This window comes from Chlorocebus sabaeus, chromosome 7 (assembly GCF_047675955.1).
Source record: "Chlorocebus sabaeus isolate Y175 chromosome 7, mChlSab1.0.hap1, whole genome shotgun sequence".
Taxonomy (NCBI): domain Eukaryota; kingdom Metazoa; phylum Chordata; class Mammalia; order Primates; family Cercopithecidae; genus Chlorocebus; species Chlorocebus sabaeus.
In genome coordinates, this window is record NC_132910.1 from 103,435,637 (window position 1) to 103,461,710 (window position 26,074).

The 26,074-nt window shown below is 41.8% G+C and overlaps 1 protein-coding gene across 1 annotated transcript in view; it reads right to left on the minus strand.

Annotated features, from left to right (window-relative positions):
* TMEM154 (transmembrane protein 154) overlaps positions 1-24,448 on the minus strand; it is a 54,351-nt gene extending 29,903 nt beyond the window's left edge. Inside the window, exon 1 of the mRNA XM_008000005.3 lies at positions 24,281-24,448. Coding sequence (XP_007998196.1) covers positions 24,281-24,344 — 64 coding nt within the window. The 5' untranslated portion in view covers positions 24,345-24,448. The remainder of the gene's footprint in view (positions 1-24,280) is intronic.
* Between the last annotated feature and the right edge of the window lie 1,626 nt (positions 24,449-26,074).

Below are 26,074 nucleotides of genomic sequence, written 5' to 3' on the forward strand. Positions count from 1 at the left end.
CACCTGAGCTTTCCATCAGCAGCCTGGGGATTGCTTCACTGCTGCCTTTTATAGCCAGATACTGCATGCACCACCAGAGAGTCAAAGAACAGGTCTGCACAGGCCTGCTCTCTGCCAGTGCAGTACTTGAGCGTGCCACTTGGGGCCTGGTGATTGCCCAGCCCAGTTCAGTCCATCACCACTGACATAACAGCATTCCTCCCAGAGAGCTGCGGTTGGGACTACCCATTCTGCTGCCACCATCATAGTTGGCATCCACCCTCATGTACCAGCTACAGGCCTGGGAGTGGCCTGCCCAGTCCATTGCAACCACTGCCAACACCAGCACAGGTACTTGGGACCCAGAGTGTTGTCCTGCCAACACCCACACCAATCTGCCTACCTGCCTGGTTAACCACTACCATTTCTAGCACCCAAGCAAGACACCTGAAGGCCAAAGAACCAGCCTGCCTGGACACACTAACACCAGTGCCAGTGTATGCTGCCTTGGGACCCAGGGACAGATATGTCCAACCCACTTCTGTCACCACTGGGGCCTGAAGGCTGGCCCATCTGGTATCCTAGTCCCCAGGAAAACTTCACTACAGCCTCCACTAACAACCATATCCTAATCTGCTGGGGAAGCCACAGATACTACTGACACTGGTTCCAGCAAAATAAATCATATGGAGACTACACTAATGTACATACCCAGAATCAAAGCCAAAGCACTCTACCTAACGAACATCATAGAAACACCTTACTTTCATAGGGGAGAACTTTTTCCTCCCCTATGAAAGTAAATTCAGAGGCCGGGAGCAGTGGCTCATGCCTGTAATCTCAGCACTTTGGAAGGCTGAGGCAAGCAGATCAGCTGAGGTCAAGAGTTCGAGACCAACCTGACCAACTAAAAATACAAAATTAGCCAGGCATGGTGGTGCATGCCTGCAATCCCAGCTACTTGGGAGGCTGAGGCAGGAGAATCGCTTAAACCTGGGAGGTGGAGGTTGCAGTGAACCAAGATCACGCCATTGCACTCCAGCCATGAGAGGATACAGAAAAACAATACCCAAATTAGAAAACAATTCAGGGTATGAATGAGAGAAGTTCACCAAAGAGATAGAGATAATAAAAAAGAACCAAACAGATTCTGGATCTGAAGAATTCGTAAAATAAAATACACTTGAAAACTTCAACAATAGACTAAATCAAGCAGAAGGAAGAATCTCAGAATTTGAAGACAGGTCCTTTGAAATAACCTAGTCAGATAAAAATAAAGAAAAAAGAATGCAAAAAGCCTATGTGACATATGGGATACCATAAAGCAAGAAGGCAAAGAGAAAATGAGTGTTAGAAAACCTATTTAATGAAACACGGCCAGATGCAGTGGCTCATGCCTCTAATCACAGCACTTTGGGAGGCCGAGGAGGGAAGACTGCTTGAGCTCATGAGTTCAAGGCCAGCCTGGGCAACATGGCAAAATCCCATCTCTACTAAAAATACAAAAATTAGCTGGGTGTCGTGGCATGCTCCTGTAATTCCAGCTACTCAGGAGGCTAAGGCAGGAGGATCGTCTGAGCCCTGGAGGCAGAGGTTGCAGTGAGCTGAGATTGTGCCACTGTACTTCAGCCTTAGCAACAGAGCCAGATCCTGCCTTAAAAAAAAAGAAAAGAAAAGAAAAAGAAGACCTATTTAATGAAACAATAGATGAAACTTCCCAAGTCTAGCAAGAGATTTAGACATCCAGATATAGGAAGCCCAGAATTCTCCAAATAGATACAATTCAACAAAGGACTTCTCCACAGCACATTACAGTCAAATTGTCAAACATCAAAGACAAAGAAAGAATCTAAAATTAGCAAGAGAAAAGCATGTAGTCACCTATAAAGGAACCCCTGTCAGACTAACAGTTAATTTCTCCACAGAAATCTTATAGGCCAGGAGAGAATGGGATGATATATTCAAAGGACTGAAAGAAAACAAAACAACAACAAAAACGTTGTCATCCAAGGATTCTATACCCTGCAAAGTTATCCTTCAAAAACAAAGGAAAAACAAAGTCTTTCCCAGACATACAAAAGCTGAGGGAATTCATTACCACTAGACTGGCCCTAAAAGAAATGCTTAAGTGAGTCCACTGAGAAGCAAAAGTACAATACCTATCATCATGAAAACATGTGAAAATACAAAACCCACTGGTAGAGCAAACACACACACAAGGAAAAGACTAAAATGTTACCACTACAGAAAGCCACCAAACCATAATAAAGACAAATAAGAGAGAAAGAAAGGAACAGTGGATAGACAAAACAATCATAAATCAATTAATAAAATGAGAGGAAGGAGCCCTGATATATAAATAATAATCTTAACTGTCAATGGATTAAACTGTCCACTTAAAAGATACAGACTGGCTGAATGATTTTAAAAACACACAGACACAACACAACTACATGCTGCCTACAAAAAACTCATCTCGCCTATAAAGATACACATAGACTGAAAGTAAAGGGATGGGAAAAGATATTCCATACAAACAGAAGCCAAAAGCAAGCATGACTAGCTATACTTATGTCAAATAAAACAGACTTCAAGTCAAAAACGGAAGAAATAGACAAAAAGGTCATTATATAATAACAAAGTGATACATTCAGCAAGAGAATATAGCAATTCTAAACATATATGCACCTAACATTGGGAGCACCCAGATATATAAAGCAAATATTATTAGATCTAAAGGGACAGGTAGAGTCTAATACAAGAGTTGAGAAATAGAACACCCACTCTTAGCATTAAACAGATCGTCTAGATAAAAAAAAAAAAAAAAAACAATAATAAAGAAACATTGGATTTAAATGGCACCTTACACCAAATGGACCTAAAAGAACATTTACAGAACATTTCATCGAACAGTGCCAGAATATACATTCTTCTCATCAACACATGGAACATTTTCCAGGATAAACAATGTTAGAACACAAAACAAGCTCAACACATTTTTAAAAATTGATATCATATCAAATATCTTCTCAGACCACAATGGAATAAAACTACAAGTCAATAACAAGAAGAACTTTAGAGACCGTACAAGTACATGGAAATTAAATAGGAAATTTTTTAAAAAGGCTTGAAACAAATAAAAATGGAAACACACCATACTAAAACCTATGGTATACAGCAAAAGCAGTGCTCAGAGGTAAGTTTATAGTAACTACCTACATCAAAGAAGTAGAAAGATTTTAAGTAGACAATCTAGTGATGCATCTCAAGGAACTAGAAAAGCAAGAGCAAATCAAATCCAAAATTAGTAGAAGGAAAGAAATAATAAAGATCAGAGCAGAACTAAATGAAATAGACTAAAAACAAACAAACAAAAAATAAACAATACTATGATGAGCTATTATCTCATTGAATGGTTATTTTTGGGCACAGTGGCTTATACCTATAATCTCAGCATTTTTGGAGGTCAAGGCAGGAGGATCACCTGAAGTCAGGAGTTTGAGACCAGCCTGGACAGCTAAAAATACAAAATTTTTAGCTCTACTAAAAATATAAAAACTAGCTGGGCATGGTGGCACACATCTGTAGTTCCAGCTACTTGGGAGGCTGAGGCAGGAGGATCACTTCAACCCAGGAGCTAGAGGTTGCAGTGAACTGAGATCACATCACTGCACTCCAGCCTGGGTGACAGAGTAAGATTCCATCTCAAAAGAAAAGAAAAGAAAAGGTTATTGTTGAAAAGGCAGAAGCAGTAGATGCTGGCAAGAATGCAGAGATAAGGGAACTCTTACACACTGTTGGTGGGAATGTAAATTAGTACAGCCACTATGGAAAACAGTATGGCAATTTCTCAAAAAACTAACAATAGAACTACCACACAATCCGCAATCTCACTACGGGATATTTATCCAAAGGAAAATAAATCAATATATCAAAGGAATAATTGCACTCGCACGTTCATTGCAGCACTATTCACAATAGCCAAGATATGAAATCAACTGAAGTATCTATCAGAGGATGAATGGATAAAGAAAATGTGGTGTATATACACAATGGAATACTATTCAGTCATAAAAAAGAATGAAATCATGTCTTACGCTGAAACATAGATCGAGCTGGAGGTCATTATTTTAAGTAAAATAAGACAGGCACAGAAAGACAAATACCTTATGTTCTTGCTCATATGTGGTAGCTAAAAAAGTTGATCTTGTGAAGGTAGAGAGTAGAATTATAAATACCAGAGGCTGGGAAGGGTGTGTGGGTAAGAGCAGGGGAAGAAGAGAGGGTGGTTAATGGGTAGAAACATACAGTTAGATAGACAGTGTAAGTTATAATGCTCAATAGTAGAGTAGGATGACTGTAGTTAACAATAATATATTTTATATTTCAAAGTAGCTAGAAGACAGGACTTGAAATGTTCTCAGCACACAGAAATGATAAATACTCAAAGTGATGGCTACCCCAAATACACTGACTTGATCATTATAGATTCTATCCATGTAACAAAAAATGCACATGTGCCCTATAAGGATGTAAAATATTATGTATCAATAAAAATCTACCACTTATTGATCTCTGCCTTCTGAGTTAAGCGGCTTTGTCCTACATTTACAGTAGTCCCCCATTATCCAAGGGCAACATGTTTCAAGGCCCCAGAAGATGCCTGAAATTATGGGTAGAACTGAACCCCACATACACTGTGTTTTTTCCTAAACATACCTATGATAAAGTTTAATTTTGTAAATTAGGCCCATTAAGCAATGAACAATAACTAGCAATAAATAGAACAATTACAACAATATACTATAATAAAAGTATGTGCATGTGATCTCTTTCTCAAAATGTCTTATTGTACTATACTATCTTTGGCCACGGTTGACCATGGGTAACTGAAACCATGAAAAACAAAACTGTGGATAAGGGGGGACTACTGTATATGTCTTTTAAATTGGGTGAGTCAATAATGTATTCACATATATGTTAAAGCCTTTGATATGTCATGTATCAACCTGGACTAGTAAAGGGCATTTGTCTTCCAGAAAACCTCCTCATTAAAATGATTCTGCTTGGAGAACTACTGCGGCCAGATCAAACAGCATCTTTCGCTGGTCACCTCAGCCAGTGAAGACTGGTACATATGGGTAGGATGAGGTTGGGTGTGAGGTGGGGAATGGGGTTGGTGGTTGGTGCAGCTGGTGGTGATAATCCTTATACGTAGAGGGCAGTGAACCTTCCTTGAGTATCCAGACTCCGTCCCCCCTCACTTTACTTCTTTTGGTTACTTCTATGAATACTGTATATTTCAGCACCTTTTTTTGAGAATTTACTAAGAACCAATCTCTGTGCTCTGCCTTGTACCCGGATTATCTCATCTTGTCCTCACCATTTGTTCAGATAGACACTAGGGCAAAGGGGTTACACAACTTGCCCAAGATCACAGAGCTCACATGGAGGAGTGATGATTTGAAACCAGGGGGCCGACGGCAGAACCAGAGCTTATAACCCCACACTGTGTTGTCCCTCCCTCAGGGAGGAGTGCGATGCTTGCAAATTGTAAAGTTTGGCGTAAAGTGGTGAATGAGAGGGAACCTCCTGCTCCCATTCCTCCGCCTATCCTAGGAGGTGGCTTTCTGGCACAAGGCAGGACAGAGGAAAGGGTTCCCAGAAACCTCGGCTTTACTGGGGCTCTTGCTAAGGCTCGTCAGCTCAGATGCGCTCCCTGCCAAGCTGCCCAGAAGCACAGGGTCTTTTCAGCGCCTCTCTGAGGAAGGTGAACCAAGTTCCCAGAAGAACACTTTGCACTCTTAGTCACCATTTGACCCGTGGCCCCGGGAAGAGAGAAAATAGGAAAGGAAACAAGCTAACAAGAATAATGGGGACATCTAGACAATCGAGAATAAAAGAGAAATGGAGAGAAGCATACCAGATGGTCCTGGCCTGTGTACATTTACTTTTCAGCATAAGACAATGCTGTTCACAGGTGGCCCTTGGTGGTGGAAGGTGGAGTTAAAGAGGCTGAAAGTTCTCTCTGCAATGCCCCCCTCCCACATGCCCTCACGAATGTTTCCTGCATTAAGCATCATTTGCTCTCTCAGATTCTCCAGTGGCTATTTAAATAAATGAGAATCAAGGGATTGTTCTTGTTCTCTCTCCTCTCTCTCTCTCTCTCTCTCTCTCTCTCTCTCTCTCTCTCTTTCTCTCCCCAACTCTAAGATAGCTTCAAAATAATAAATAACAGTAACTGGGATGTATTGAATGCTAGCTACTAGGATAAACATGTGCTATCTAATTCAATCTTCACAACTTTATTGTCCACATTTTACAGATGAAGAAACTGAATCTTGAATGTCTTGCCCTGGGGTGCAATCCTGTCATTTACATTGTTAATTTCTATTGGGTTTTAAAGGTGCATTTCCTCAAGCATAGGTGACAAATAACAGATGAGGGTCTGGACATAGCTCTGCCACTTCGTACTTATAGAATTTGGACAATTTACTTTTCCCTTAATGACTTAATGCTCTAATCTGTACAACTAAGGAGTGATCCCCAAGGTCCCACCTATTTCCACATCTCTATTGATTCCAAAGTGTCTACCTTGTTTTTAAGTAAAGTTTTTGAATAGGTAATCTGCACATGGTGCTTAGTTCAGAAAGGAAGCTTCACTACCATCCTTTCCCCAAGCTACTCAGTTTCCTTCCCCAGAAGTAACCACCGTTTCTGCTCCTTTGAGAGAAACTCTATGTATATACAAGTATAAGTGTTGTTTCCTGTTTTCTCTTTTGAACACAAATGGTAGCACAATTTATATACTTTCTGCCCCTTGCTTTTTTCACTTAAAATTTTATCTTGAAGATCATTCCACGGCTGTATAGAGAGCTTTTTTCCCCCATTATTTGAATGTATTATAATCTATTCCTATTGATAGAGATTTAGGTTCTATTGTGTTTCCAATAACACTGCAATAAACCTCTCTGTTCATCCTTCAGTTTGCACGCAGGCAAGCACGTTCTACAGTGTATCTAAAAATGGGGAGAACATGAGAGGGTGTTAGGTGCAGGGTAAGGGGGCACAGCATCAAACTACTCTTGGTGGTCTGATCTGAAAAATTCTCTAAGACAACCCTAGTATTCCAGTTTTCACATAATGAGAATTGGCAGAAACTAAGGGAAGAACCGAGGGTGCAGGGAGTCTGGGATGTCAAAGGGAGAGAAGTTGAAAACACTGGGGACCGGTTCCAAGAGTGTGTGCAGGGAGGAATCAGATGTCATCAGAAGGGGGACTGGCAAACAAAGATGAGCCATAGAATCAGATCAGCAGCCAGGAGCGGGTTGCCAAGGTGACAAGAGTAAGAGTTAGGTAGAAAATCAGAAGTGTACAATGACAAGGTGGAAAACAGAGGAGGTGCCAAAGGCCATAAAAGTATGGATGCAGAGGGCAGCTTGAGGGATTTTCCCCAAAAACATGACAGGTGTCCCTCCCGTGGCCTATGGGTTAATAACCACTCTTCATCCAGTGCACATGAGGCCCCCTAAAACCACTGTACAGCCTCACACACCCCTTGTGGGGCTACAGCCTTTTTAAAGAAACACTAAGGCCCATCATCACCCACGGAGAGTTCCTGCGGGCGGCATCCTGGGCTTCTTGGGTGAAAGTGACCTTTTACAACCTTGGGAGTCCAGCCACCGTGAAGGAAGGCAGAACTCTCTTTCAGGACATAAGTCTGGAGATGAACCCTCCAGAACATGCAGGGGTACTTCCTGTGCTGTGTTCCAGGACTCCAAGGACGTAACCATGGCATCGCGGAAGGAAGACAGGATATGAATTCAGAATAGCTGGGCTTGAGACTGGCTGCTGCCCTCTGCACCCTTGGGGTCTAGGAAGAATTCCTTCCCTCTCTAATTCTCCATTTCCTAACAGTCAAAAAAGTAGGCCTTCTGCTCTGTCTAGCCCATAGCGTTTGTATGAAAGTAAATAAAATAAGAACTGTGAAAATGCTTTAGGAGCCATAAAGCACCACACACAGGCCAGGTATTTGTGTCCTTGTTATTTTCTTCATCCATCACCTGTTCTCTTTCCCCCATCTCTGTACTTGCCTGTTTCTCTGCTGTTCCCTAGAAGGTTAATCTGCCTGGTATAACTTCCTCATTTTACTGCTGCTTTACTTCCTTATCTAAATTTGGGCATATTTCAGGGTAAAAGAGGTGGGGCTAGAGGTAAAACTAGCAAAGCTGCAGAAGACAGGGATAGGACATAGAGTGAGAGGGCAAAGAGAGAGGCATTAACAAGCAAAAGAATAGAAGAGAAGAAATAAGGAAGACAACAGGTTAGAAGCAGAAAGGTGTGTGAAGATCAGTCTTGTGTGACTTCACGCCCTGCATGGGCGTGATCACGGGGTATGAGGGCCGAGGCTGGTGGCCTCATAAGCTGCAGATTTGGCAGAAGTCCCTCCTGTTAGGTGGCCAAGTCACAGTCATCTCAAGTGACCCCAACACAAACTCTCTGAGGAAGTCTCCCTCCGTTTCACCATTTATCTTTCTTTGTGCTCAGATAATGTAGCATTTTAAAGAGATCATGGAAGTGGTCAGTCATGTGAATGATGAAACTAAGCTGCAATACTTCATTTTATTGTTAATCCAAAAATCTTAAGATCACTCGATAATGAACTGCACAGTGTACAGAGTCGCTTACAAATACTGACAATATTCACGCAAACACATCTGGGACTCATCTTTCACACATCTGGTGAGGATGTCTGGGGAAATCCTTGTAAGTGGGAAGAAATGTTTGAGGTAACGCCTGGCAGCCCCAACAGCTGGGCAGCACAACGTCCCCATTATCTCTGCTCAGGGCATCATCACTAAATGGAAATGACTCTGCTTCTCAGGGAAGCAAACTAGCTAACTTCTCTTTTTCTGAAAGTTAAACAAATGTGCAACCAACACGTATGTGCGCTATTTACAATAGCAAAGACATGGAACCAACCCAAATGCCCATCAGTGATAGACTGGATAAAGAAAATGTGTTACATATACACCATGGAATACTATGCAACCATGAAAAAGAATGAGATCATGCCCTTTGCAGGGACATGGGTGAAGCTGGAAGCCATCATTCTCAGCAAACTAACACAGGAACAGAAAACCAAACATCAAATGTTCTCACTCATAAGTGGGAGTTGAACAATGAGAACACATGGACACATGGAGGGGAACATCACACACTGGGGCCTGTCAGGGGTTGGGGTGCAAGGGGAGGGAGAGCATTAGGACAAATATCTAATGTATGCGGGGCTTAAAACCTATATGATGGGTTGATAGGTGCAGCAAACCGCCATGGCACACATATACCTATGTAACAAACCTGCACACTGGAACTTAAAGTAAAAATTTTTTAAAAAGCTTGATTAACACAAAAATATGTTTTAAAACAGTGCAACCAAGCTCTAGGTTTTAAAGTTAGAAGAAGAAGAAAGTATTATAAACTGACTGAAAGACTGTCACACTAACAATACAATGTGAAATAAAACAATGACAAGAGAATGCTACTAAACTCAGGATGTCATGAAGTATGTTGGACCACAGTCAGATGCCCCATTCTTTCATTTGTCAATTATGTGAACTCCACGCACCAATTATTTAAACAATTTTATAGTTAAGACGGTGAAATGAAAGAAAACATGTCAGATGTCAAGGCTTCCAACTCTTCCCTGCTTTGTGGAGTAACTGACAAGTTTGAATTTCAGGATGATCAAGAAAGCAAACCTAAAAGCCTGACTCCTTTTCATTCTCTCCTGTACCTCGGTATACAATGAAGAGCCTGATTAACGTTAGAAGGAGGAGAGAAAAACAAACCAAGAAGTCTTACAGTGGTTCTCAGCCTAGTCTGCACATAGAATCACTGAGGCATCTTCCAATAACCTGATGCCCACACCATCCCCCAAACTTATTACATCAAAATACCTGAGGGTACAGCTTCTAGGGAGGCCAAAGTAGGAGGATCACTTGAGTCCAGTCCAAGGCTGTGTGAGCTATGATCACACCACTGCACTCTAGCCTGGGTAACAGAGCAAGACCCTGTTCTAAATATCAATCAATCAAAATATTTAGGGGTAGAACCCAGGCCTCAAAAATTTTTACAGTTTTCCTTGTGGCTCCAGGATGCAGCTGAAGTTGAGACTCACTTCTCCAGACCCTGCCCACTTCTGGCCTCCCCTGAGCCATACCAAATCATTCCCTGTCTTGTTCTCCATGCTCCTTGGTGAATTTGAGAAGAATCAGAGGTCAAGGAGTTGGATGCCAAAGGCTTGCCTAGCAGCTGCCAACTCTATCACCAGAACACAGCAGCTTAAAAATCATCACTGAAGTCTCAAGAACCTGGAATAGTCTAGCTAGGACACACTGAGAGACTACTGTGACCATCAAACCTTCCCGAATAAGTCTGAATTAGAGAGATGCATGCCAGGGTTTAAACCCTGCATATCCAGAAAATGTTATTGCTAATAGAACAACTATCAGCAATAGCTTTGGTTGGTGCTTTAAGCCAGTGGTCCTCAAACCTCAGTGTGTATTGGAAACACCTACAGGGGTTCTTAAAGCACAGACTGCTGGGCATAGTCTTATACTTTCTGATGTAATAGGTCTGGAAGGGGGCCCAAGAATTTGCTTTTTTTTTTTGAGACAGGGTCTCACTCGGTTGCCCATCCTGGAGTGCAGTGGTATGAACATGGCTCACTGCAGCCTTGCACTCCTGGGCTCAAGCAATCCTCTCACCTCAGCCCACCAAGTAGGTGGGACTACAGACGTGCGCCACCACGCCTGACTAATTTTTGTATTATCTGTAGAGACAGGGAGTCTCGCTTTGTTACCCAGGCTGGCCTCAAACTAATGGTCTCAAGCAATCCTCCTGCTTCAGCCTCCCAAAGTGCTAGGATTACAGGCATGAGCCACTAAGCCCTACCAGAATTTGCATTTTTAGCAAGTAATTAGGTTGTGCTGATGCTGCTGGTCTGCAGGTCATACCGGTTGAAGTTGCTCAAACATCTCATTTAGTTGTGTCTAATTATCAGTCACACCTGTTGTTGTTCTCTACATTTACTGTGCATCAGCATCACCTGGGAAGTTTTTAAGCCCTAACTAAATTAGTTATTTGAGAATATCTGGGGGGTTGGCCTGGGTAACAGTATTTCTTAAAATCTCCCCAAATAACTGCAGTAAGTATGTATGTTAGGTTGAGAATTACTGAGTTAAATAATAATTGAGGGGACTTTATTTTAATTTGCTATTGTTCATGAAGACAGTCCTCACTAGTTTTAAATGTGATTAGAGAACCCTACACAGAAGCCTTTGGGAACAACATTAATGGAGTATGCACCATTAAATAGTTTAACTCTTCAGTTGATCTCTTTTTAAAAATCAATTGTTTAGCATCTGTGGAATCTGATTGTGATGTGGTCAGGAACAGAATGGAACTAAAATGAGAATAACCATGCCAGACTCTTCAGGACACAGCCTGGCTGTGGGAGGCTGACTGTGTTTGCATAGAGACACTAACTGCAAGTGGATGGATGACACCACTGGGACACTATTGATCATGGACCACAGACAGTGGTGCTGGGACACCAATGCTCACAGACCATAGATGGTGGTGATGGGACACCATTGCTCGTGGACTGCAGACATGGCGCTGGGACACCATTGCTCATGGACTGCAGACAGTGCTATGAGGACACTGATGTTCATGGACTACAGATGCTGCTCTGAAGTGCTCTGCACTTTTCTCTAGTTTACTTCATTTCCAAATGATACTAACTTATTGTTTATTATCTGGAATTACTTCATTTGTGTGCTTGTCTGCCATCTGTCTCCTTCACTGTTTAGAACGTATCCCCAGCACCTGCAACCCCATCTGCTGTGTGTGGAAGGAATGACTGAAGGTAATGTCTAATAGGCCTGTTGGGTCTGTGGTGAAATTGCCAGTCACGCTCTCACGTTTTTCTCCAGAGTTTGATCTCCTCCTTCCCCTAACAACTTCCTTTCAGTCATACATACGCGGTGTATCTCTAGTCACAAAGAAACAGAAATCTAAAGTGGTTTTCTCTCAAAAAGCTATCTAAATTTTTCAAACATACTAGGGAATGCAGGAATTGCTTAATAACAACTTATGCATCCTAAATGATGAAATTTCATGTTTATAGTTTTTTTGGCAGGAGCAATGAGGGTGATTCACACATTTGCCCCCATGTGAAGGTCAGGTGACTTGATTCTCTCTGGGAGCAGGATTCAAGGAGAGGAGGGATTGCTGTTTTCTTACAAGCTCAGTTGTTCTGCATATTTGCCAATTTTATTAAGTGAAAGTTTTCACCTAATATGTTTTTTTTCCTGACTAATTTACTTGAGAAGATATGGACAGAATAAATAGGTGGTTGAACAGATACAAGGCAGAAGCATTGAAGGTTAATGGCAGCTTGTAAGTACAGGAAGGTATTTGAGATCATCAAGCAATGCCTGTGTTTTGTGCACTTTTTCTCTTCAGCCACCCGATAACTAGAGGTGATGATGCCTTTCATCAAACGAATATAAAGAAAGGATGCTTTTTTCTAGTTTTGAGGAGGTTGTCTGGTAAAACACTTTCAGCCAGTAGTCTGCTCTGGGAAATTACTTGTGAGGCTGTGTTGTATTTTTACCTCCTTAAATTGAGAAGCACACCTGCAATTGTAATTTACTATCAGATTAACACATGTTTTACAATGGCGAGACCCACAATGTTCCGATGTCTTTTTCATTTTCAACTTTTATTTTGATGTCTTTTTAAGAGAAAGCTTGCTCACATTTAATCAGATTTGCTCAGGTCCTAAAGCTGTTTCTGGTTTAAAGTCACTCACTTGGGGAAGCTGCATGTTTGACCACCTGACTATCTTTTTATACACTGGATTCCTACAGTGGCCTGTAGCACCTGGCAGTTTTAAAGAATGTGTATTTTTATGAGACAGAATACAAATACATTTTAAAACCTTAAAAAAGTTCTTCATACCATAAATGAGATAAACGACATGAAAGTGCTTTGAAATGAGAAAAAAAAAAAAAAAAAAAGGATTGTTAAATGATAGTTATTGCCAAACTGAATACTTCCCTATTTTTATTTTATTTCTATTTATTTTATTATATTTCTTCTTTTCAAGGGCCAATTTCAAAATTGCAATTGAAAAGAGTAACTTGAAAACAGACACTCCCAGCCATGCCCTTGCCTCAAGACATCTGCCGTCTCCCTGGCCTCTGAGACAGGGTGGGAAGACACCGCCACCCCTTTCCACAGGTGAGGGGCTGTTTCCTGGGGTTCATGGGCATCCCACTCCTTGCTCAGCTCAGCACCAGCTCAGCATTGCCAGAGAGAAAAACTGGAAGACAGAGACAAACAAAATAATAACTGGTAGGTGAGTGCTTGATAAGTTAAAGAACAGGAAACCAGGGAACACTTTGGGCTCCCACCCCAGGGGCTTGGTTGCCACCAAGAGTGAAGGAGGAACAACAGGGAGAGGATGTGCACCAGAGTCCCCATCGCCAGCCTAAGCAGGAGCACAGGAGCAACAGCGTTTGGTGCTTTCCTACAAGAGGCTGAAGAAGGAAACAAGTTGCTGAGGTTTTGAAGTGCTGTGTGAAGGGAGCAGAATCATGCATCTCATTTCCTTGAATCAGCTAAACCCTGAACAGGTCCCTAAAGCCGCTGGGCTTCTGGTCCTATTTTACCTTCAAAGAGAATCAATCCTGTCTTTCCATCCTGAACAGTCTCCAATGCTCAAGCACTTTGAATTTTAGTATCGTGGCTGGAGCTATTGATGTGGTGCTAGTCTCACTCTCTTTGTCAACCTCTCTTGTGCATTTATTAATACAAACTTACTATTTTTTCCTAACATAGTTGTTAATGTGATTACATTCATAGATTTTTTAAAAGTTGATCTACTCTTGAATTCCTGGTTTTATTCTATGTAATTATCAGTATTTTTTTTCAGAAATGGTCTCTTTTTATTTGAATGGTTGATCTAGAACTCAGCCTAAGTATAATTCTAACATGTAGCTCTACATAACCAACATATCTATGACATTAGTGATGAACCAGAACCAACACAGAGATGGTCTTTGCTTGATAAAAGATAATCACAATCCCAAATAAAATTACTGGATAAAATACAGGATGCCTAGTTAAATTTGAGTATCAGATAAACAATGAAACATTTTTAGTATTAGTATGTCCCGTGTAATATTTGTACTAAATATTTATACTAAATTGTAAAGGACATCCTTATACTAAAGAAAAGCATTGCTTATCTGAAATTCACATTTAACTGGTTGTCCTATATTTTTATTTGCTAAATTTGGCAATCTTAATCATAAACAAATAAGCAAACAAGTATAAGTCTTAGAAAAGAATAAATCAATTTTTAAATGAATGAATTTAGTGTTGTCAGGGAATGACAATAACATGTCAGCAAGCCTTGGCAACCATTGGAATCCCATTTCTGAAAATTATAATGTAGTGTGAAGTAGAAAATAACAATGATGGTTTTAACTCATATGAAACACAGAAAAAAATTCAAAAACAAACTAGATTTATTGGTTTTAAGGAAAAGAAGCCAGAACAACGACCGGAATACTGTTCTGTTAGGTAACTCTTCTGTTAAGCACCTTCTTTAATTACTTAAGAAATATTTCTGTGTTTTCCTCAACTACTGAAGTAGATTTTCCCATGAGTTTTATGTTACGCAAAGTTTAGTTATTTTTAAAGTTATCAAATCAGCTCTTACTGGCTTGAAGTTAAGTATCTATGGAACTTGTATTTCCTTTGTTTTCCTTTCAAATGTCTCCCCAAATTGCTTGTAACTGTGTGTCCTTTCTGTAAATAATTTTGCCACTTAATGTGTATTTTTCTGGGTCTGAACTTGTGTTAGTATTTTCAGAAGGTGGGTAAAAACATTTTCTCTGCAGCTACATAGTATTCTCTCCAGGAAGGCTGGCAGGGGTGGAGTGCAATCATTGTTTTGGTTTCAAGGGACAGAAGTGAACTGTTCATACATTAAAAGATTTGGGAGGCTGGGTGCAGTGGCTTATGCTTGTAATCTGTAATCCCAGCACTTTGGGAGGCCGAAGAGGGTGGATTACTTGAGATCAGGAGTTCGAGACCAGCCTGGCCAACATGATACAACCCCGTCTCTACTGAAAATACAAAAAAATGAGCAGGGCTTGGTGGCAGATGCCTGTAATCCCAACTACTCGGGAGGCTGAGGTAGAAGAATCGCATGAACCTGGAAGTTGGAGGTTGCAGGAGCAGCACCACTACACTCCAGCCTGGGCAACAGAGCAAGACTCCGTCTCAAAAAATAAAAATAAAATAAAATAACTAACTAAATAAATCAAAGATTTGGGATAGTTAGCCAATATTCTGGAATAAAATTATAAAACTGAGTTAACTAAAAATAACATTTATCCAAGTATTGCTATATTTTGATTTTATTATTTAAATGATTATAAGATCCTCATAAATACAAGTAAATATTGGGGCATATGATACATTTCATGTTGTTTATGCATTCATTGAGTCAGCCACTACCCTTTTGTTGTGTGACTATTAACGTGCAAGTCGCCATTCTAAGCTTTGGCATGTGAAAGTGAATGAGACCAGCTTCTGTCTCCCAGGGAAGTGGCAGTTAAGTAGGGACAATGGCATGCAAATCAGTAATTATAATACAGATTAATAAAAGCCATCATGTGTTTGTATACAAAGTCTCATGAGCACATGGGAGAGGAGGACATTCATTGCATTTGGGGCTAAGGGGTACTCAGGTATTTGATGCAGGGGAGTGGACCAGTCAATTGAACCTTGGGAGTTCTTCAAGCAAAGAGGGAAGAGAAAGGCATTACAGTTGAGGGCACAGCATACAGAAAGACTCAGTGGCCTGACAGAGCTTGGCACACTCAAGTGGCTGTATTATAGGACTCACGGTGGGAAGCAGGACGTAGCAAATGTAAAGCAGGAAAGGAACTTAAGACCAGCTCCTCATTAGCTTGTAATGATGCCAAGGGGGTTGGACTCTATCTCAAGGAGATGAAGAACCATTGAGGGATGAGTACAGGAGGAAATGATTCCATTTTTATTACAGAACGACTACTCTGGAAGTTATGTGAAAATGGGTTGGAGATGAGAGTAGAGGCAAGAAGACTGGTTAAGAAGTTAATAAAATAGCCTAGGTGAGAGCCCACAAGAATCTGAACTGGCAGGGAGCAAAGAATGAGTATTGTTTTGGAACTGAGTTTAAGGTCTCTGTGACACGTCCAGGGAAACCTGGTGATGAAAATACAGGTCTAGAGTTGGGCAGATAGGTCTGGCTGGAGGTGGTTATTTGGGAATCCTCAACCCAGGAGTGAGATGAAAGTGGGTGTGGCTGGGCTCAGTGTCTCACGCCTATAATCCCAGCACTTTGGGAGGCCTAAGTGGGAGGATGGCTTGAGCCCAAAAGTTCAAGACCAGCTGAGCAACATAGAGAGACCCTATCCTACAAAAAAAAAGCAAAAATTAGCTGAGCGTAGTGGCATGCGCCTGTAGTCCCAGCTACTCAGGAGGCTGAGGTGGGAGGATTGCTTGAACCCAGAGGCTTGAATCCAAGATCATGCCACTGTACTATACAGCCTGGGTGACAAAGTGAAACCCTTAAAAAAAAAAAGGGGGTTGTCATGACCCAGGACTGGTGTAAGGAGTGAGAAAAGAACAGAACATTGACATGAAATGAGCAGGTGGTAGAGAAAGATCCATAACCAAACACTGGAAAGAAGCAATCAGAGTCACAGTAGGAGACCCAGAAGAAAAGAGCATCATGAAGATCAAGGATAAGAGAGCTGCAATCACTGATTAATTAGGACAAGTGTTATGCAGAAAAACATAAAATAAGCACAGAAATGGGTCTTTTGGGTTTAGCTTTTAGGAGGCACTGGTGATGGAGACAGAGCAATTTGAAATCTGTACCTGACACAAGTAGCCACATGGCAGAGGATTGAGAAATGAATGGAATGTGAGAAAATGAGGGTGTGTTGACCATCTTCAAAGAGGCTGGGAGATGTGAAAAAGAAAGATGGAGGAGAGCGAGAAGAACTCACAGGCTCTCTCATTATTTTTCATTATGAAAGTATACCTACTGAAAAGAATAGAGAATGATTTAACAAATAACAAGGCATTCATCCTCTAATTATCTTAAATTTTTTCATATTGACAAGAGCAGAGGTTGGCAGACTTTCTCTTAAAAGGCTAGAGAGTAAACATTTTCGATTTTGCGGACCAAGAGGCAAATACCAGCTATTAGGAAAGCACTTATTTATGTAAACATTAAAGATATAAGCATTTACAGATGTAAAAATCAATCTTAGCTCAAGGACTTGGAAATAAAGGAAGCTGGCTGGGTTTGGCCCATGGGTCTTAGTTTACTGAGCCCTGGACTACCATGTTTTTGCTGACAGAAACAATATTTTGGATATAATTGAAGCCCCCATTATGCCCCTCCCTGATCTCATTTCTCTTCCTCATTCATCAGTAATGATTTTCCTAAAGTTACTGTGTATCATTCCCACTTTTCAAACATGTCTATATCCCTAAGCAATATATAGCATAATTTTGGATGTTTAAAAATGTTTAAATAAATATAATTATTCTATGCATAATAATATATTTTTTCTTTTTTTTCCCACCCCGCTTCTGCATAATAATTTTATTTACTTCTTTATTTGTTTTGAGACAGAATCTCACTCTATTGCCCAGGCTGGAGTGAAGTGGCACAATCTCAGCTCACTGCAAACTCCGCCTCCCAGATTCAAGCAATTCTGCCTCAGCCTCCCGAGTAGCTGGGACTACAGGCGTGCACCACCACACCCAGCTAATTTTTGTATTTTTAGTAGAGACGGAATTTCACCACATTGGTAAAGCTAGTCTCGAACACCTGACCTCAAGTGATCCACCTGCCTCTGCCTCCCAAAGTGCTGGGATTACAGTGGTGAGCCACCATGCCTGGCAGCATAATAATCTTTTACTGACTTTTTCCTGAACATGACTTTTGATACATTTGATGCATATATCAACATGACTTTTGAGACTGATTCACCTTGATACGTCTGGCTGGACTTCATTAATTTTACTTGTTCTGTTCTACTCATCCTGTGACTATACTGAATTTTATTTTTCCTTTTGTTGATAGACATTTAGGTTGCTTTCATTTTGTTTTGTTTTTCATTTTTACAAACAATGTTATCATCGACAACCTCAGCCATATCTTTTGACTGCACATTTGTGAGTGAGCTAGGAGTCAGTTCTTGGGATTGTGGAGCATGAACATATTCTGCTTATGTAATATTTCCAAATTATTCTCCAGAATGGTTGTAGAGAAAAATTTCCCTTTTCATATAATCTGATAAACGTGGTAACCTAAAAATTCTCCCAATGTGCAACACCTAGAAATGCTGAATAAAATATAAAAAAGCAATCTTTTAACTGCATAAAGAAATCTCAAGAAAGCAAGAAAATGCCTAGGTCTCAGGAAATATATATATTTTTAAGTGCTTATAGAGGAAGTTGAAATTCAGAGTTATATCTACCAGTGGGGATTTCCTCAACAAAAGTGTGGACCCAGGGAGATATCAGGCTATATAATGTTTTCAGGGAGCTCCTGTCCATTCACTGGATCAAGAGTTAAAGCTAAAACTTCAGACCACGATATAAGAAAAAAAAAAAGTCACTGAAATGACTTTGGCAAAGTTCAGAGTCAGGTCAGCTACCCCAGGCTGATCTTGCCATCCTCCTGACACCTGTGGAACCTGGGCCCTCCTCTGATTTTCAATTTGGATTGCTCTACTCCTTTCTTCTTTCTTGAGGGCAATCAGTTCAGTCTCCTTGGTTACCTACTTCTGGCACCTGACTTAGCTCCACTGCCGGCTCTGGTCTGCCAGCTTACCCCTTCATGGAGGTTTTGTTGCTTCCTCCTGCAGCTCTTGGAAGCTGACCTCTGATGCCTGCCACTTCCCATTCAAGGCTGGGAATTACTGAGGTTCAGTCATGGGCTCCTGTAAGCACACCCCTGTCTCAGTTTCTTCCAAATCCTAGTTTGTGATGACAAAGCTGGGATTATATTCAAAAAGAATTGGGGCTTAGAGCACTTTATAGTAGCTTGGTAATGGGATCAGATAATTTGGGGTTCTATTAAGCAGGGTGAGCCATCCTTGGTGTATCAGGTTCTGCTCTCAGGACCCCCAGGATTTCCATCAAGAATAGGAGGCAAGGCCAGGCGTGGTGGTTCATGCCTGTAATCCCAGCACTTTGGGAGGCTGAGGTGAGTGGATCACCTGAAGTCAGGAGTTCAAGACCACCCTGGCCAACATGGTGAAACCCTGTCTGTACTAAAAATACAAAAATCAGCCAGTGTGGTGGCATGCATCTGTAATCCCAGCTACTGGGGAGGCTGAAGTGGGAGAATCAGCTTGAACCCAGGAAGCAGAGGTTGCGGTGAGCCGAGATCACACCACTGCACTCCAGCCTGGGCAGTAGAGCGAGACTCCATCTCAAAAAAAAAAAAAAAAAAAAAAAATGAATGTGAGGCAACAGATATGACAAGCAGCAAGATTATGTCTACACAAACTTTAGCTAAAAGTTACTAAATAGATAGTAAGATGTTTAAAATAATGACATAAAAGGAGGAATAAATAACACAAGGGAAAAAAAACCCAAAGCACAATGTGTATAAAAAAAGAACACATAGGCCAGGCACGGTGGCTCATGCCTGTAATCCTAGCACTTTGGGAGGCCGAGGAGGGCAGATCACCAGCCCAACCAACAGGGAGAAACCCCATCTCTACTAAAAATACAAAACTAGCCGTGTGTGGTGGCGCACGCCTGTAATCCCAGCTACTTGGGAGGCTGACGCAGGAGAATCGCTTGGACCCGGGAGGCAGAGGTTGCAGTGAGCCAAGATGGCGCCATTGCACTCCAGCCTGGGCAACAAGAGTAAAACTCTGTCTCAAAAAAAAAAGAACAAATTTTCTAGAAATGCCAAATAATGATGATTAAAATTAAAAGCCCAATAGATGGATCGACCATCAAGATAGATAGACAAGGTGATCCAGGTGATTGCACTAATCTCCCCTCAGACCAGTAGTGCAGAGTTCCTGTCTCTCCATGTCTTTGCCAGCATGTGAGAGTGGTACAAACTACATACGAATAGGCAAGTTGCAAGTTGCATTGTTTCATTACAAAACTGAGCCCATCCCAGTCAATATCTTTATGGTTTCCTGGGATTCCAAATTTGAGACACAGAAGGACTTTAAAGCTCATCCACTCTGTTTTTTTGGGGGGGGGAGTCCCTGAGAGTATTTGGTCCTAATGGCCAGTTCTCAGTAGCGCTCTCCCACAGTGACTGCCTGACATAAGGCTGTTCTTCCTCTGTCTGGTTCCCACACCCTGAAGCGTCTAACCCAGTGGCTTCAACATTCTGTTTTTCCTGCTTCTAGTCTTAAATACACTAATCCCCAGATTCTCTTGTGCTCACTCTGCACCTCTTTCAGCCCCTCCCTTCTTCCTCAGCAGTCTGAGTTTTAACCCAACTCTCATAATTCCTCTTCCTGTCAGCCAGTCTCTGACCCAGTGCAAACAAATGCAGCTCTATAATTGACATGCAGCAACCGTAAAGCCTAGCCAAGAGTTCTGTGCTGCACCTACAGCTGGAAAGTTTCAACAACCACAATTTTCTAAACCCAAAACTAGACGAGTAGCCTGGCAGAGCCTGGAAACCCAGAGGCGTATGGAGTATGGTTAGAGTGTGGACTCCTGAGGCAGAATCTTACTTAGATCCACTAATTAGCTGTGTGACCTTGGGCAAGTCACTTAGCCTCTCTGTGCCTCAGTTTTCTCAAATGTAAAAACAGGGATAATAGTGCCCACCTTAGAAGGTTGTTCTGAGAATTAAATGAGTTAGTGTATGTAGCGTCTAGAACAGTGTCTGAATTGTAATGAGTTCTATATATGTTAGCTACCATTGCTCTTAATACTTGAAATTGGGACTGTCCCAGGAAATAGCAGATGTCAGCCATGTTCATTGAAATGAGATATGAGATACTACAGTGTCAGAGTGTGTAGCCTTACTTACATAGCTAGTATTTTCTTCTATTCTTTCTCTCCTTGCCAAGATTCATCCAATACTTATGTAGTTCTTATTCTTCTGAACCAGCCCAGAAAATCTCCCATTCCTCTCTGTTGGGCCACCAAAACAGTCACAGCAACCTTGTTTCTGCCTCATGCCCTTTAGCTCTCCCTTCTGCAACAATTCTGCTTGTAGCAACTAATAAATCCCATGCTTTTGGTATTTAGGAAGTTGCTTTTGGTTTTCTGGTAGTGTTAAGCTGACACTGACAGGGCATAAAGAACAGAGATGGGGGACCCCCTGCCCCTCTTCACTCCATGAGCAGAATCTCTCCTTGAGTTTGAACTTTCTTAGGATCCTACACTGGCCAAGACACCCAGGCCCAAGCTTTCCTTTAACTATGCTCACCCATTTGATTAGAGTCCCAGGAAAGCTGCTTTCTTATTTCTCTCCTGGTGACTTCCAAGTGAATTATTTCTCTTGGGGTAGAACTCAATTCTCTGTCAGGCTATCTATCTATATAAAAGAAGAGGTCGCTGACTCAGAGGTAACAGTGCTGGTCTCATGCAACTGCAGATATTATCTCACGTTGCCTGCTTGTTGTTAATAAAGGCTTAATTTGGGATGCATCTCAGAGTATGCTCACAGACAAAGCACCAGGCCGTTCAGTAGGTTGGATTCTTCTAACAAACATCCCCAGGTATTTTTTGAAGTATTCAAGGAAATACACCTGTGACACCTAGAAAGTAACTCATCTCCTGAAGCCTCAGGCGCTATTAGCTAAAAGTAGTGTACATTAATTAATTTTTAAAATCTTTAATTTAAAATCACCTTTTCCATGACTAATCATCTCAAAGTCATAGCTTTCATTAAACAGCTTTTTGCAAGTGGGCATTTTTAAGACATTGGGAATCCCGGCAGGGCCCAATTAGCATGTTGGATCATTTAGGCAATCCCTGCACTCTACTGAAATGCAACTTCTCATCTTTGACTTCTCTTTACATTCCAACACTACCTGTTTTCAGGAGCTATCAGGTTTTTTTTTTTTTTTTTTTTTTTTTTTTTTTTTTTTTTTTGTAATCAGCCTCATATCCATTCTAGGGATGATTTTCATATTCATCAACAATTATTTTCTAATTTATGCTGAACCCTTACAGGATTTTGGAAAGTCAAAGATGAACTACAGAGGATTTTCCCTGGAGTTGTTCACAGCCAGTTGGGAGGCATGGACACAATTATGGTTCAAAGTGATTAGCAGAAGTTTAGGTCTATGGGGGCCCAGCAGCAGGTACAAGTAGAACTGCAGGGAAGGGGCAGAGAAAGGAGACATCAAGGAGGAGATCACATTTAGTTTGATCCTTTTAAGGTGATATAAGAATTCGCTAGGTAGGAAAAAGAATTTATTCATCATAGGAAAGAGCCATGGAGTGGAAAGACACCCGGAAGCAGGTGCCACTGGGAGGGAGGTTGCAGTGAGAGTCTAAGGGGCAAAAACGAGGAACAAGTGAAGAGGCATAAGTGAGGGGTCCTTAAGGGGAAGATGTGCACGATCAGATTCAGCTGTCAGAAAGGGAACTTTAACCGAGTCTCTTCGGATTCTCCTTTTGCATCTCCTGAATTGCAGACACTAGGATGCAATCATTTTTTAGAAGCTAAGAAAAAGTTCAGGCAAGATGAATTATTATTAAGGGAGTGTGTGAGGCACCTGTGGCAGTGTTGCGCAATAGAAGAGGTGGAAGGAGGATGGCTAGGCTTTGCTCCCCTGATGTCCTACTAGGAAAGGTTCCAGAACTCTTGACAGAGACAGGGATTGGTTCCCTGGGGGGGGCGGGGGGGGGGTCGCATGGGGGAGCTCAAAGAACCCTGGAGTAGAAGCCAGTAGAGCTGACTAGCAGCAAGACCCAGACATCTCCCTTTTTCCACCTCCGTTTCTTCACCTGTATGCCCAATATGGTTTGAGCTGCATCACCTTCAAGTTCCTTCCAGCTTCAAAACACTGGGCATAAAACAACACATCAACTTCCAAACCCACTCTGAACACTAAACTCAATTTCAACCAGACATCTTTTCAGCTGGAATGGTTTGCCTTCCACTTCGTTTTCTATTCAGATGCCTGGAGAGAAATTGATGGGGTGGGGTGGCTGGCTGCTGGCTGCTGACCTCCAGGAAGTTGTCACATCTGTTAGGTCGTGGTTGATGTCCTTCATTCTATCTAAAGAACTGTAGCTTGAGAACTTTCCTTTTGCTTGAAATACTGCCCTACACTAAAAGCAGCCAGTGTCATTGACAGAAACAAAGAGCAGCGAATGTATTTGCCCAAGGGCGAGTCAACAAGAGAGGCAACTGAGGGTGCTTGTGCTTGTTGCAGAAACTGGCAAGTCTCAGTTGTTGCTTTTAGCCCATAATAATGAGATTCAGTATTTTGTTTTTCCCAATACCTTTGATTGGCTCCAATCATACTACTTTTTCAAACAAATCTTCATTAGTAACAGTCAATGCAAAAAAAAAAAAAAAATCTGTAAAAGTAACAAGGAGCAATAAAAGTAGATGAAAGACCTTACTTGATGTGTTAGAGGGGGTACCCTAACACATAGCTCTTTGGTAGCTCTTTGGATAATTTCCCGTTTCCTTTTTTTTTTTTTTTTAAGTTTATGTCGTTTCTTTAGTATGCTTTCTAATAGTCAATTTTCACACCTCAGTTTTTCCAGGAGATTTTGGAACCAGCAGACTTCTCAGCCCACACTATTAAAAGCAAATTAATCATGTCTCTGTTTCAGCAGATTGAAGCTTTTTTTTTTTTTTTTTTTTTTTTTTTTACATAAACTGCCAAAAAGTTTATGGTTTTCTTAATATGCTCATTAAGGCTGGTAAATTACAGGGACGCACATATCCTGGAAGACAAAGACCGAAAGAGGGTAAATGAAGTGAGAGAGCTGGAGCCAGATTAGACAGCTGCAGGGAAAGCGAAGTCCTCCCTCCATCCCACCTCCCAAAAAAGGGAGTTCTAATTTTCTCCACTTCTTTCACAGAAAGGATTAGATTTTCCGGGTGTCACCCTCCCCGGCAGAGTTCTGTAGCCTTGGGCACCCTACCAGCTTTTGCGATCCTCCTTCCCAGGAGTGGGAAGTGGAGACGGCTTACCCCGGCCGACCGGAATGAGCGCGATCACCAGGGCGAAGACCAGGGCTGCGCGGGGAGCCTGCATGTCCGCTCGCCTCGGCGGAGGCGCGCTCAGGATGCTGCGCCGGGTTGCAGCCTCCCTGAAACGTGAACATTTCCTGTTTCCTGCTTGTTTGGGTCGGTGCTGACTTGAAGGAGAGGTGTTTGCCTGTTTTTTAGGAAGTGATGTAATTCTGCAGGAGCCTGTCAGACCAGCAAGGATTGCAAAAGAGAAGTTGCTGTTCAAGCACTGATTCTGTTAGCACGCCTCTCCAGCCCTTTGGAGTCTCGGCCTCCAGCTTTTGAAACCGACCCCGGGGCAACAGAGTCCCTTGCTCAGATGTCATTCGGTGTTTGGGACTGGGAGGGGTCCTGGACCACAAGCATTCTCACTCTGTGATTTTGCTTATCCCCCAGGTGAGGCTCCGGGGCTGCGTAGAGCCTAGGGACAAGCTGTCCTTTAGAACTTTCTGCCCTGATGGAAATGTTCCAAGCCTGTGCTGTCCAATACAGTAGCCATCAGCCACATTGGTCACTGAGCATTTGAAATGAGGCTAGTGCTGATGGAATTTTAAATTTTATTGAATTTTTATAACATTTTAATAACTCCAAGTGGCTCGTGGCTGCTGTGTTGGATAGTGCAGGCCCAGACAGCAGGGACAACTGCATCATCAAAAAGCTGCCAGACCACATCTCTCCAGCCAGGCCCATTCTCCTTTCTGCACACTTGAATGCCTTCCTCCCACCAAGGCCCAAGCCAGATAGAGGTGGATGCCACACCCACACCTGAAGGTTATGTCCTGCTTCCCCAGAGAGAAATGATCTTTTCAAGGTCCATTTCCAAAGGAGAATATGCTCTGAGGGTGGAGGTAGGGGTGAGTCTGCATCTCACCTTCCTTCCTTCTTACTTGACAATCAAGTTCTCAGACAACAAACAAAACAGGACTGAACTGAAATAGAATAATGGTGGAAATCCTATCCAATCAAAACAATACAGAAAGGTCATGTCTAGTATCCAGGGGAGATTAGCGTGTGTTGGGTGTTCTGTTGGAGGTCCTTCCCTTGGTTTAGGTTTAGGGACTAAGCATTCAGAAAGCAGTTTCATAATCGTGGTGCCAAGAGAGACAGACAGATGGAGAGAGGGGTAGTGTTGAGGCATCAGACACATCTCATCTCTAAACCTTTCCCTGCAGATTACCATCTGAGTCACCACTTCCCGTCGTTTGTCTTCAGTGATCTGGTTGGTGCAGACATATGAGGTGACTGGAATTCCTTAGCCCCTGACATAGTTGTTAATTTTTTCTTTAATGCATTGCTGCTTTTCAGTGTCATTAGTCACTGTTTATCTCAGTTATTATCCACAAGAAATAGTTTGGTGATTCATGTAATGATCAGTTTGTTAATGGATTTACAGTATGCACTTTAATGTTTTAAACTGGCAATTAAGTCAACTCTTGATAAAATATGCTTTTTGCACCATAGGTGACAATACGGAACAAACAGCAGGAGAAAATAGACACGCTCAAAACTGGGTGATTGATTAGAAAACAACAGAGAGAGAACTATTAATTAAACACTTGCCGAGCATATGAATAGACCACGGGCTCCAAGACCCGCTAGTACTGAGTTGGGGTGGTAATTATTCCTGTACAAGCACATGTTTCTGCAGCTGTGACACACACGTGCAAGAGAGCAGGCCCAGGGCTTGGGAGTTCTCTCCATTTTACCATTTATGCCCTATTAAAATATTATTAAATGTTATTAAAACATTGTTGA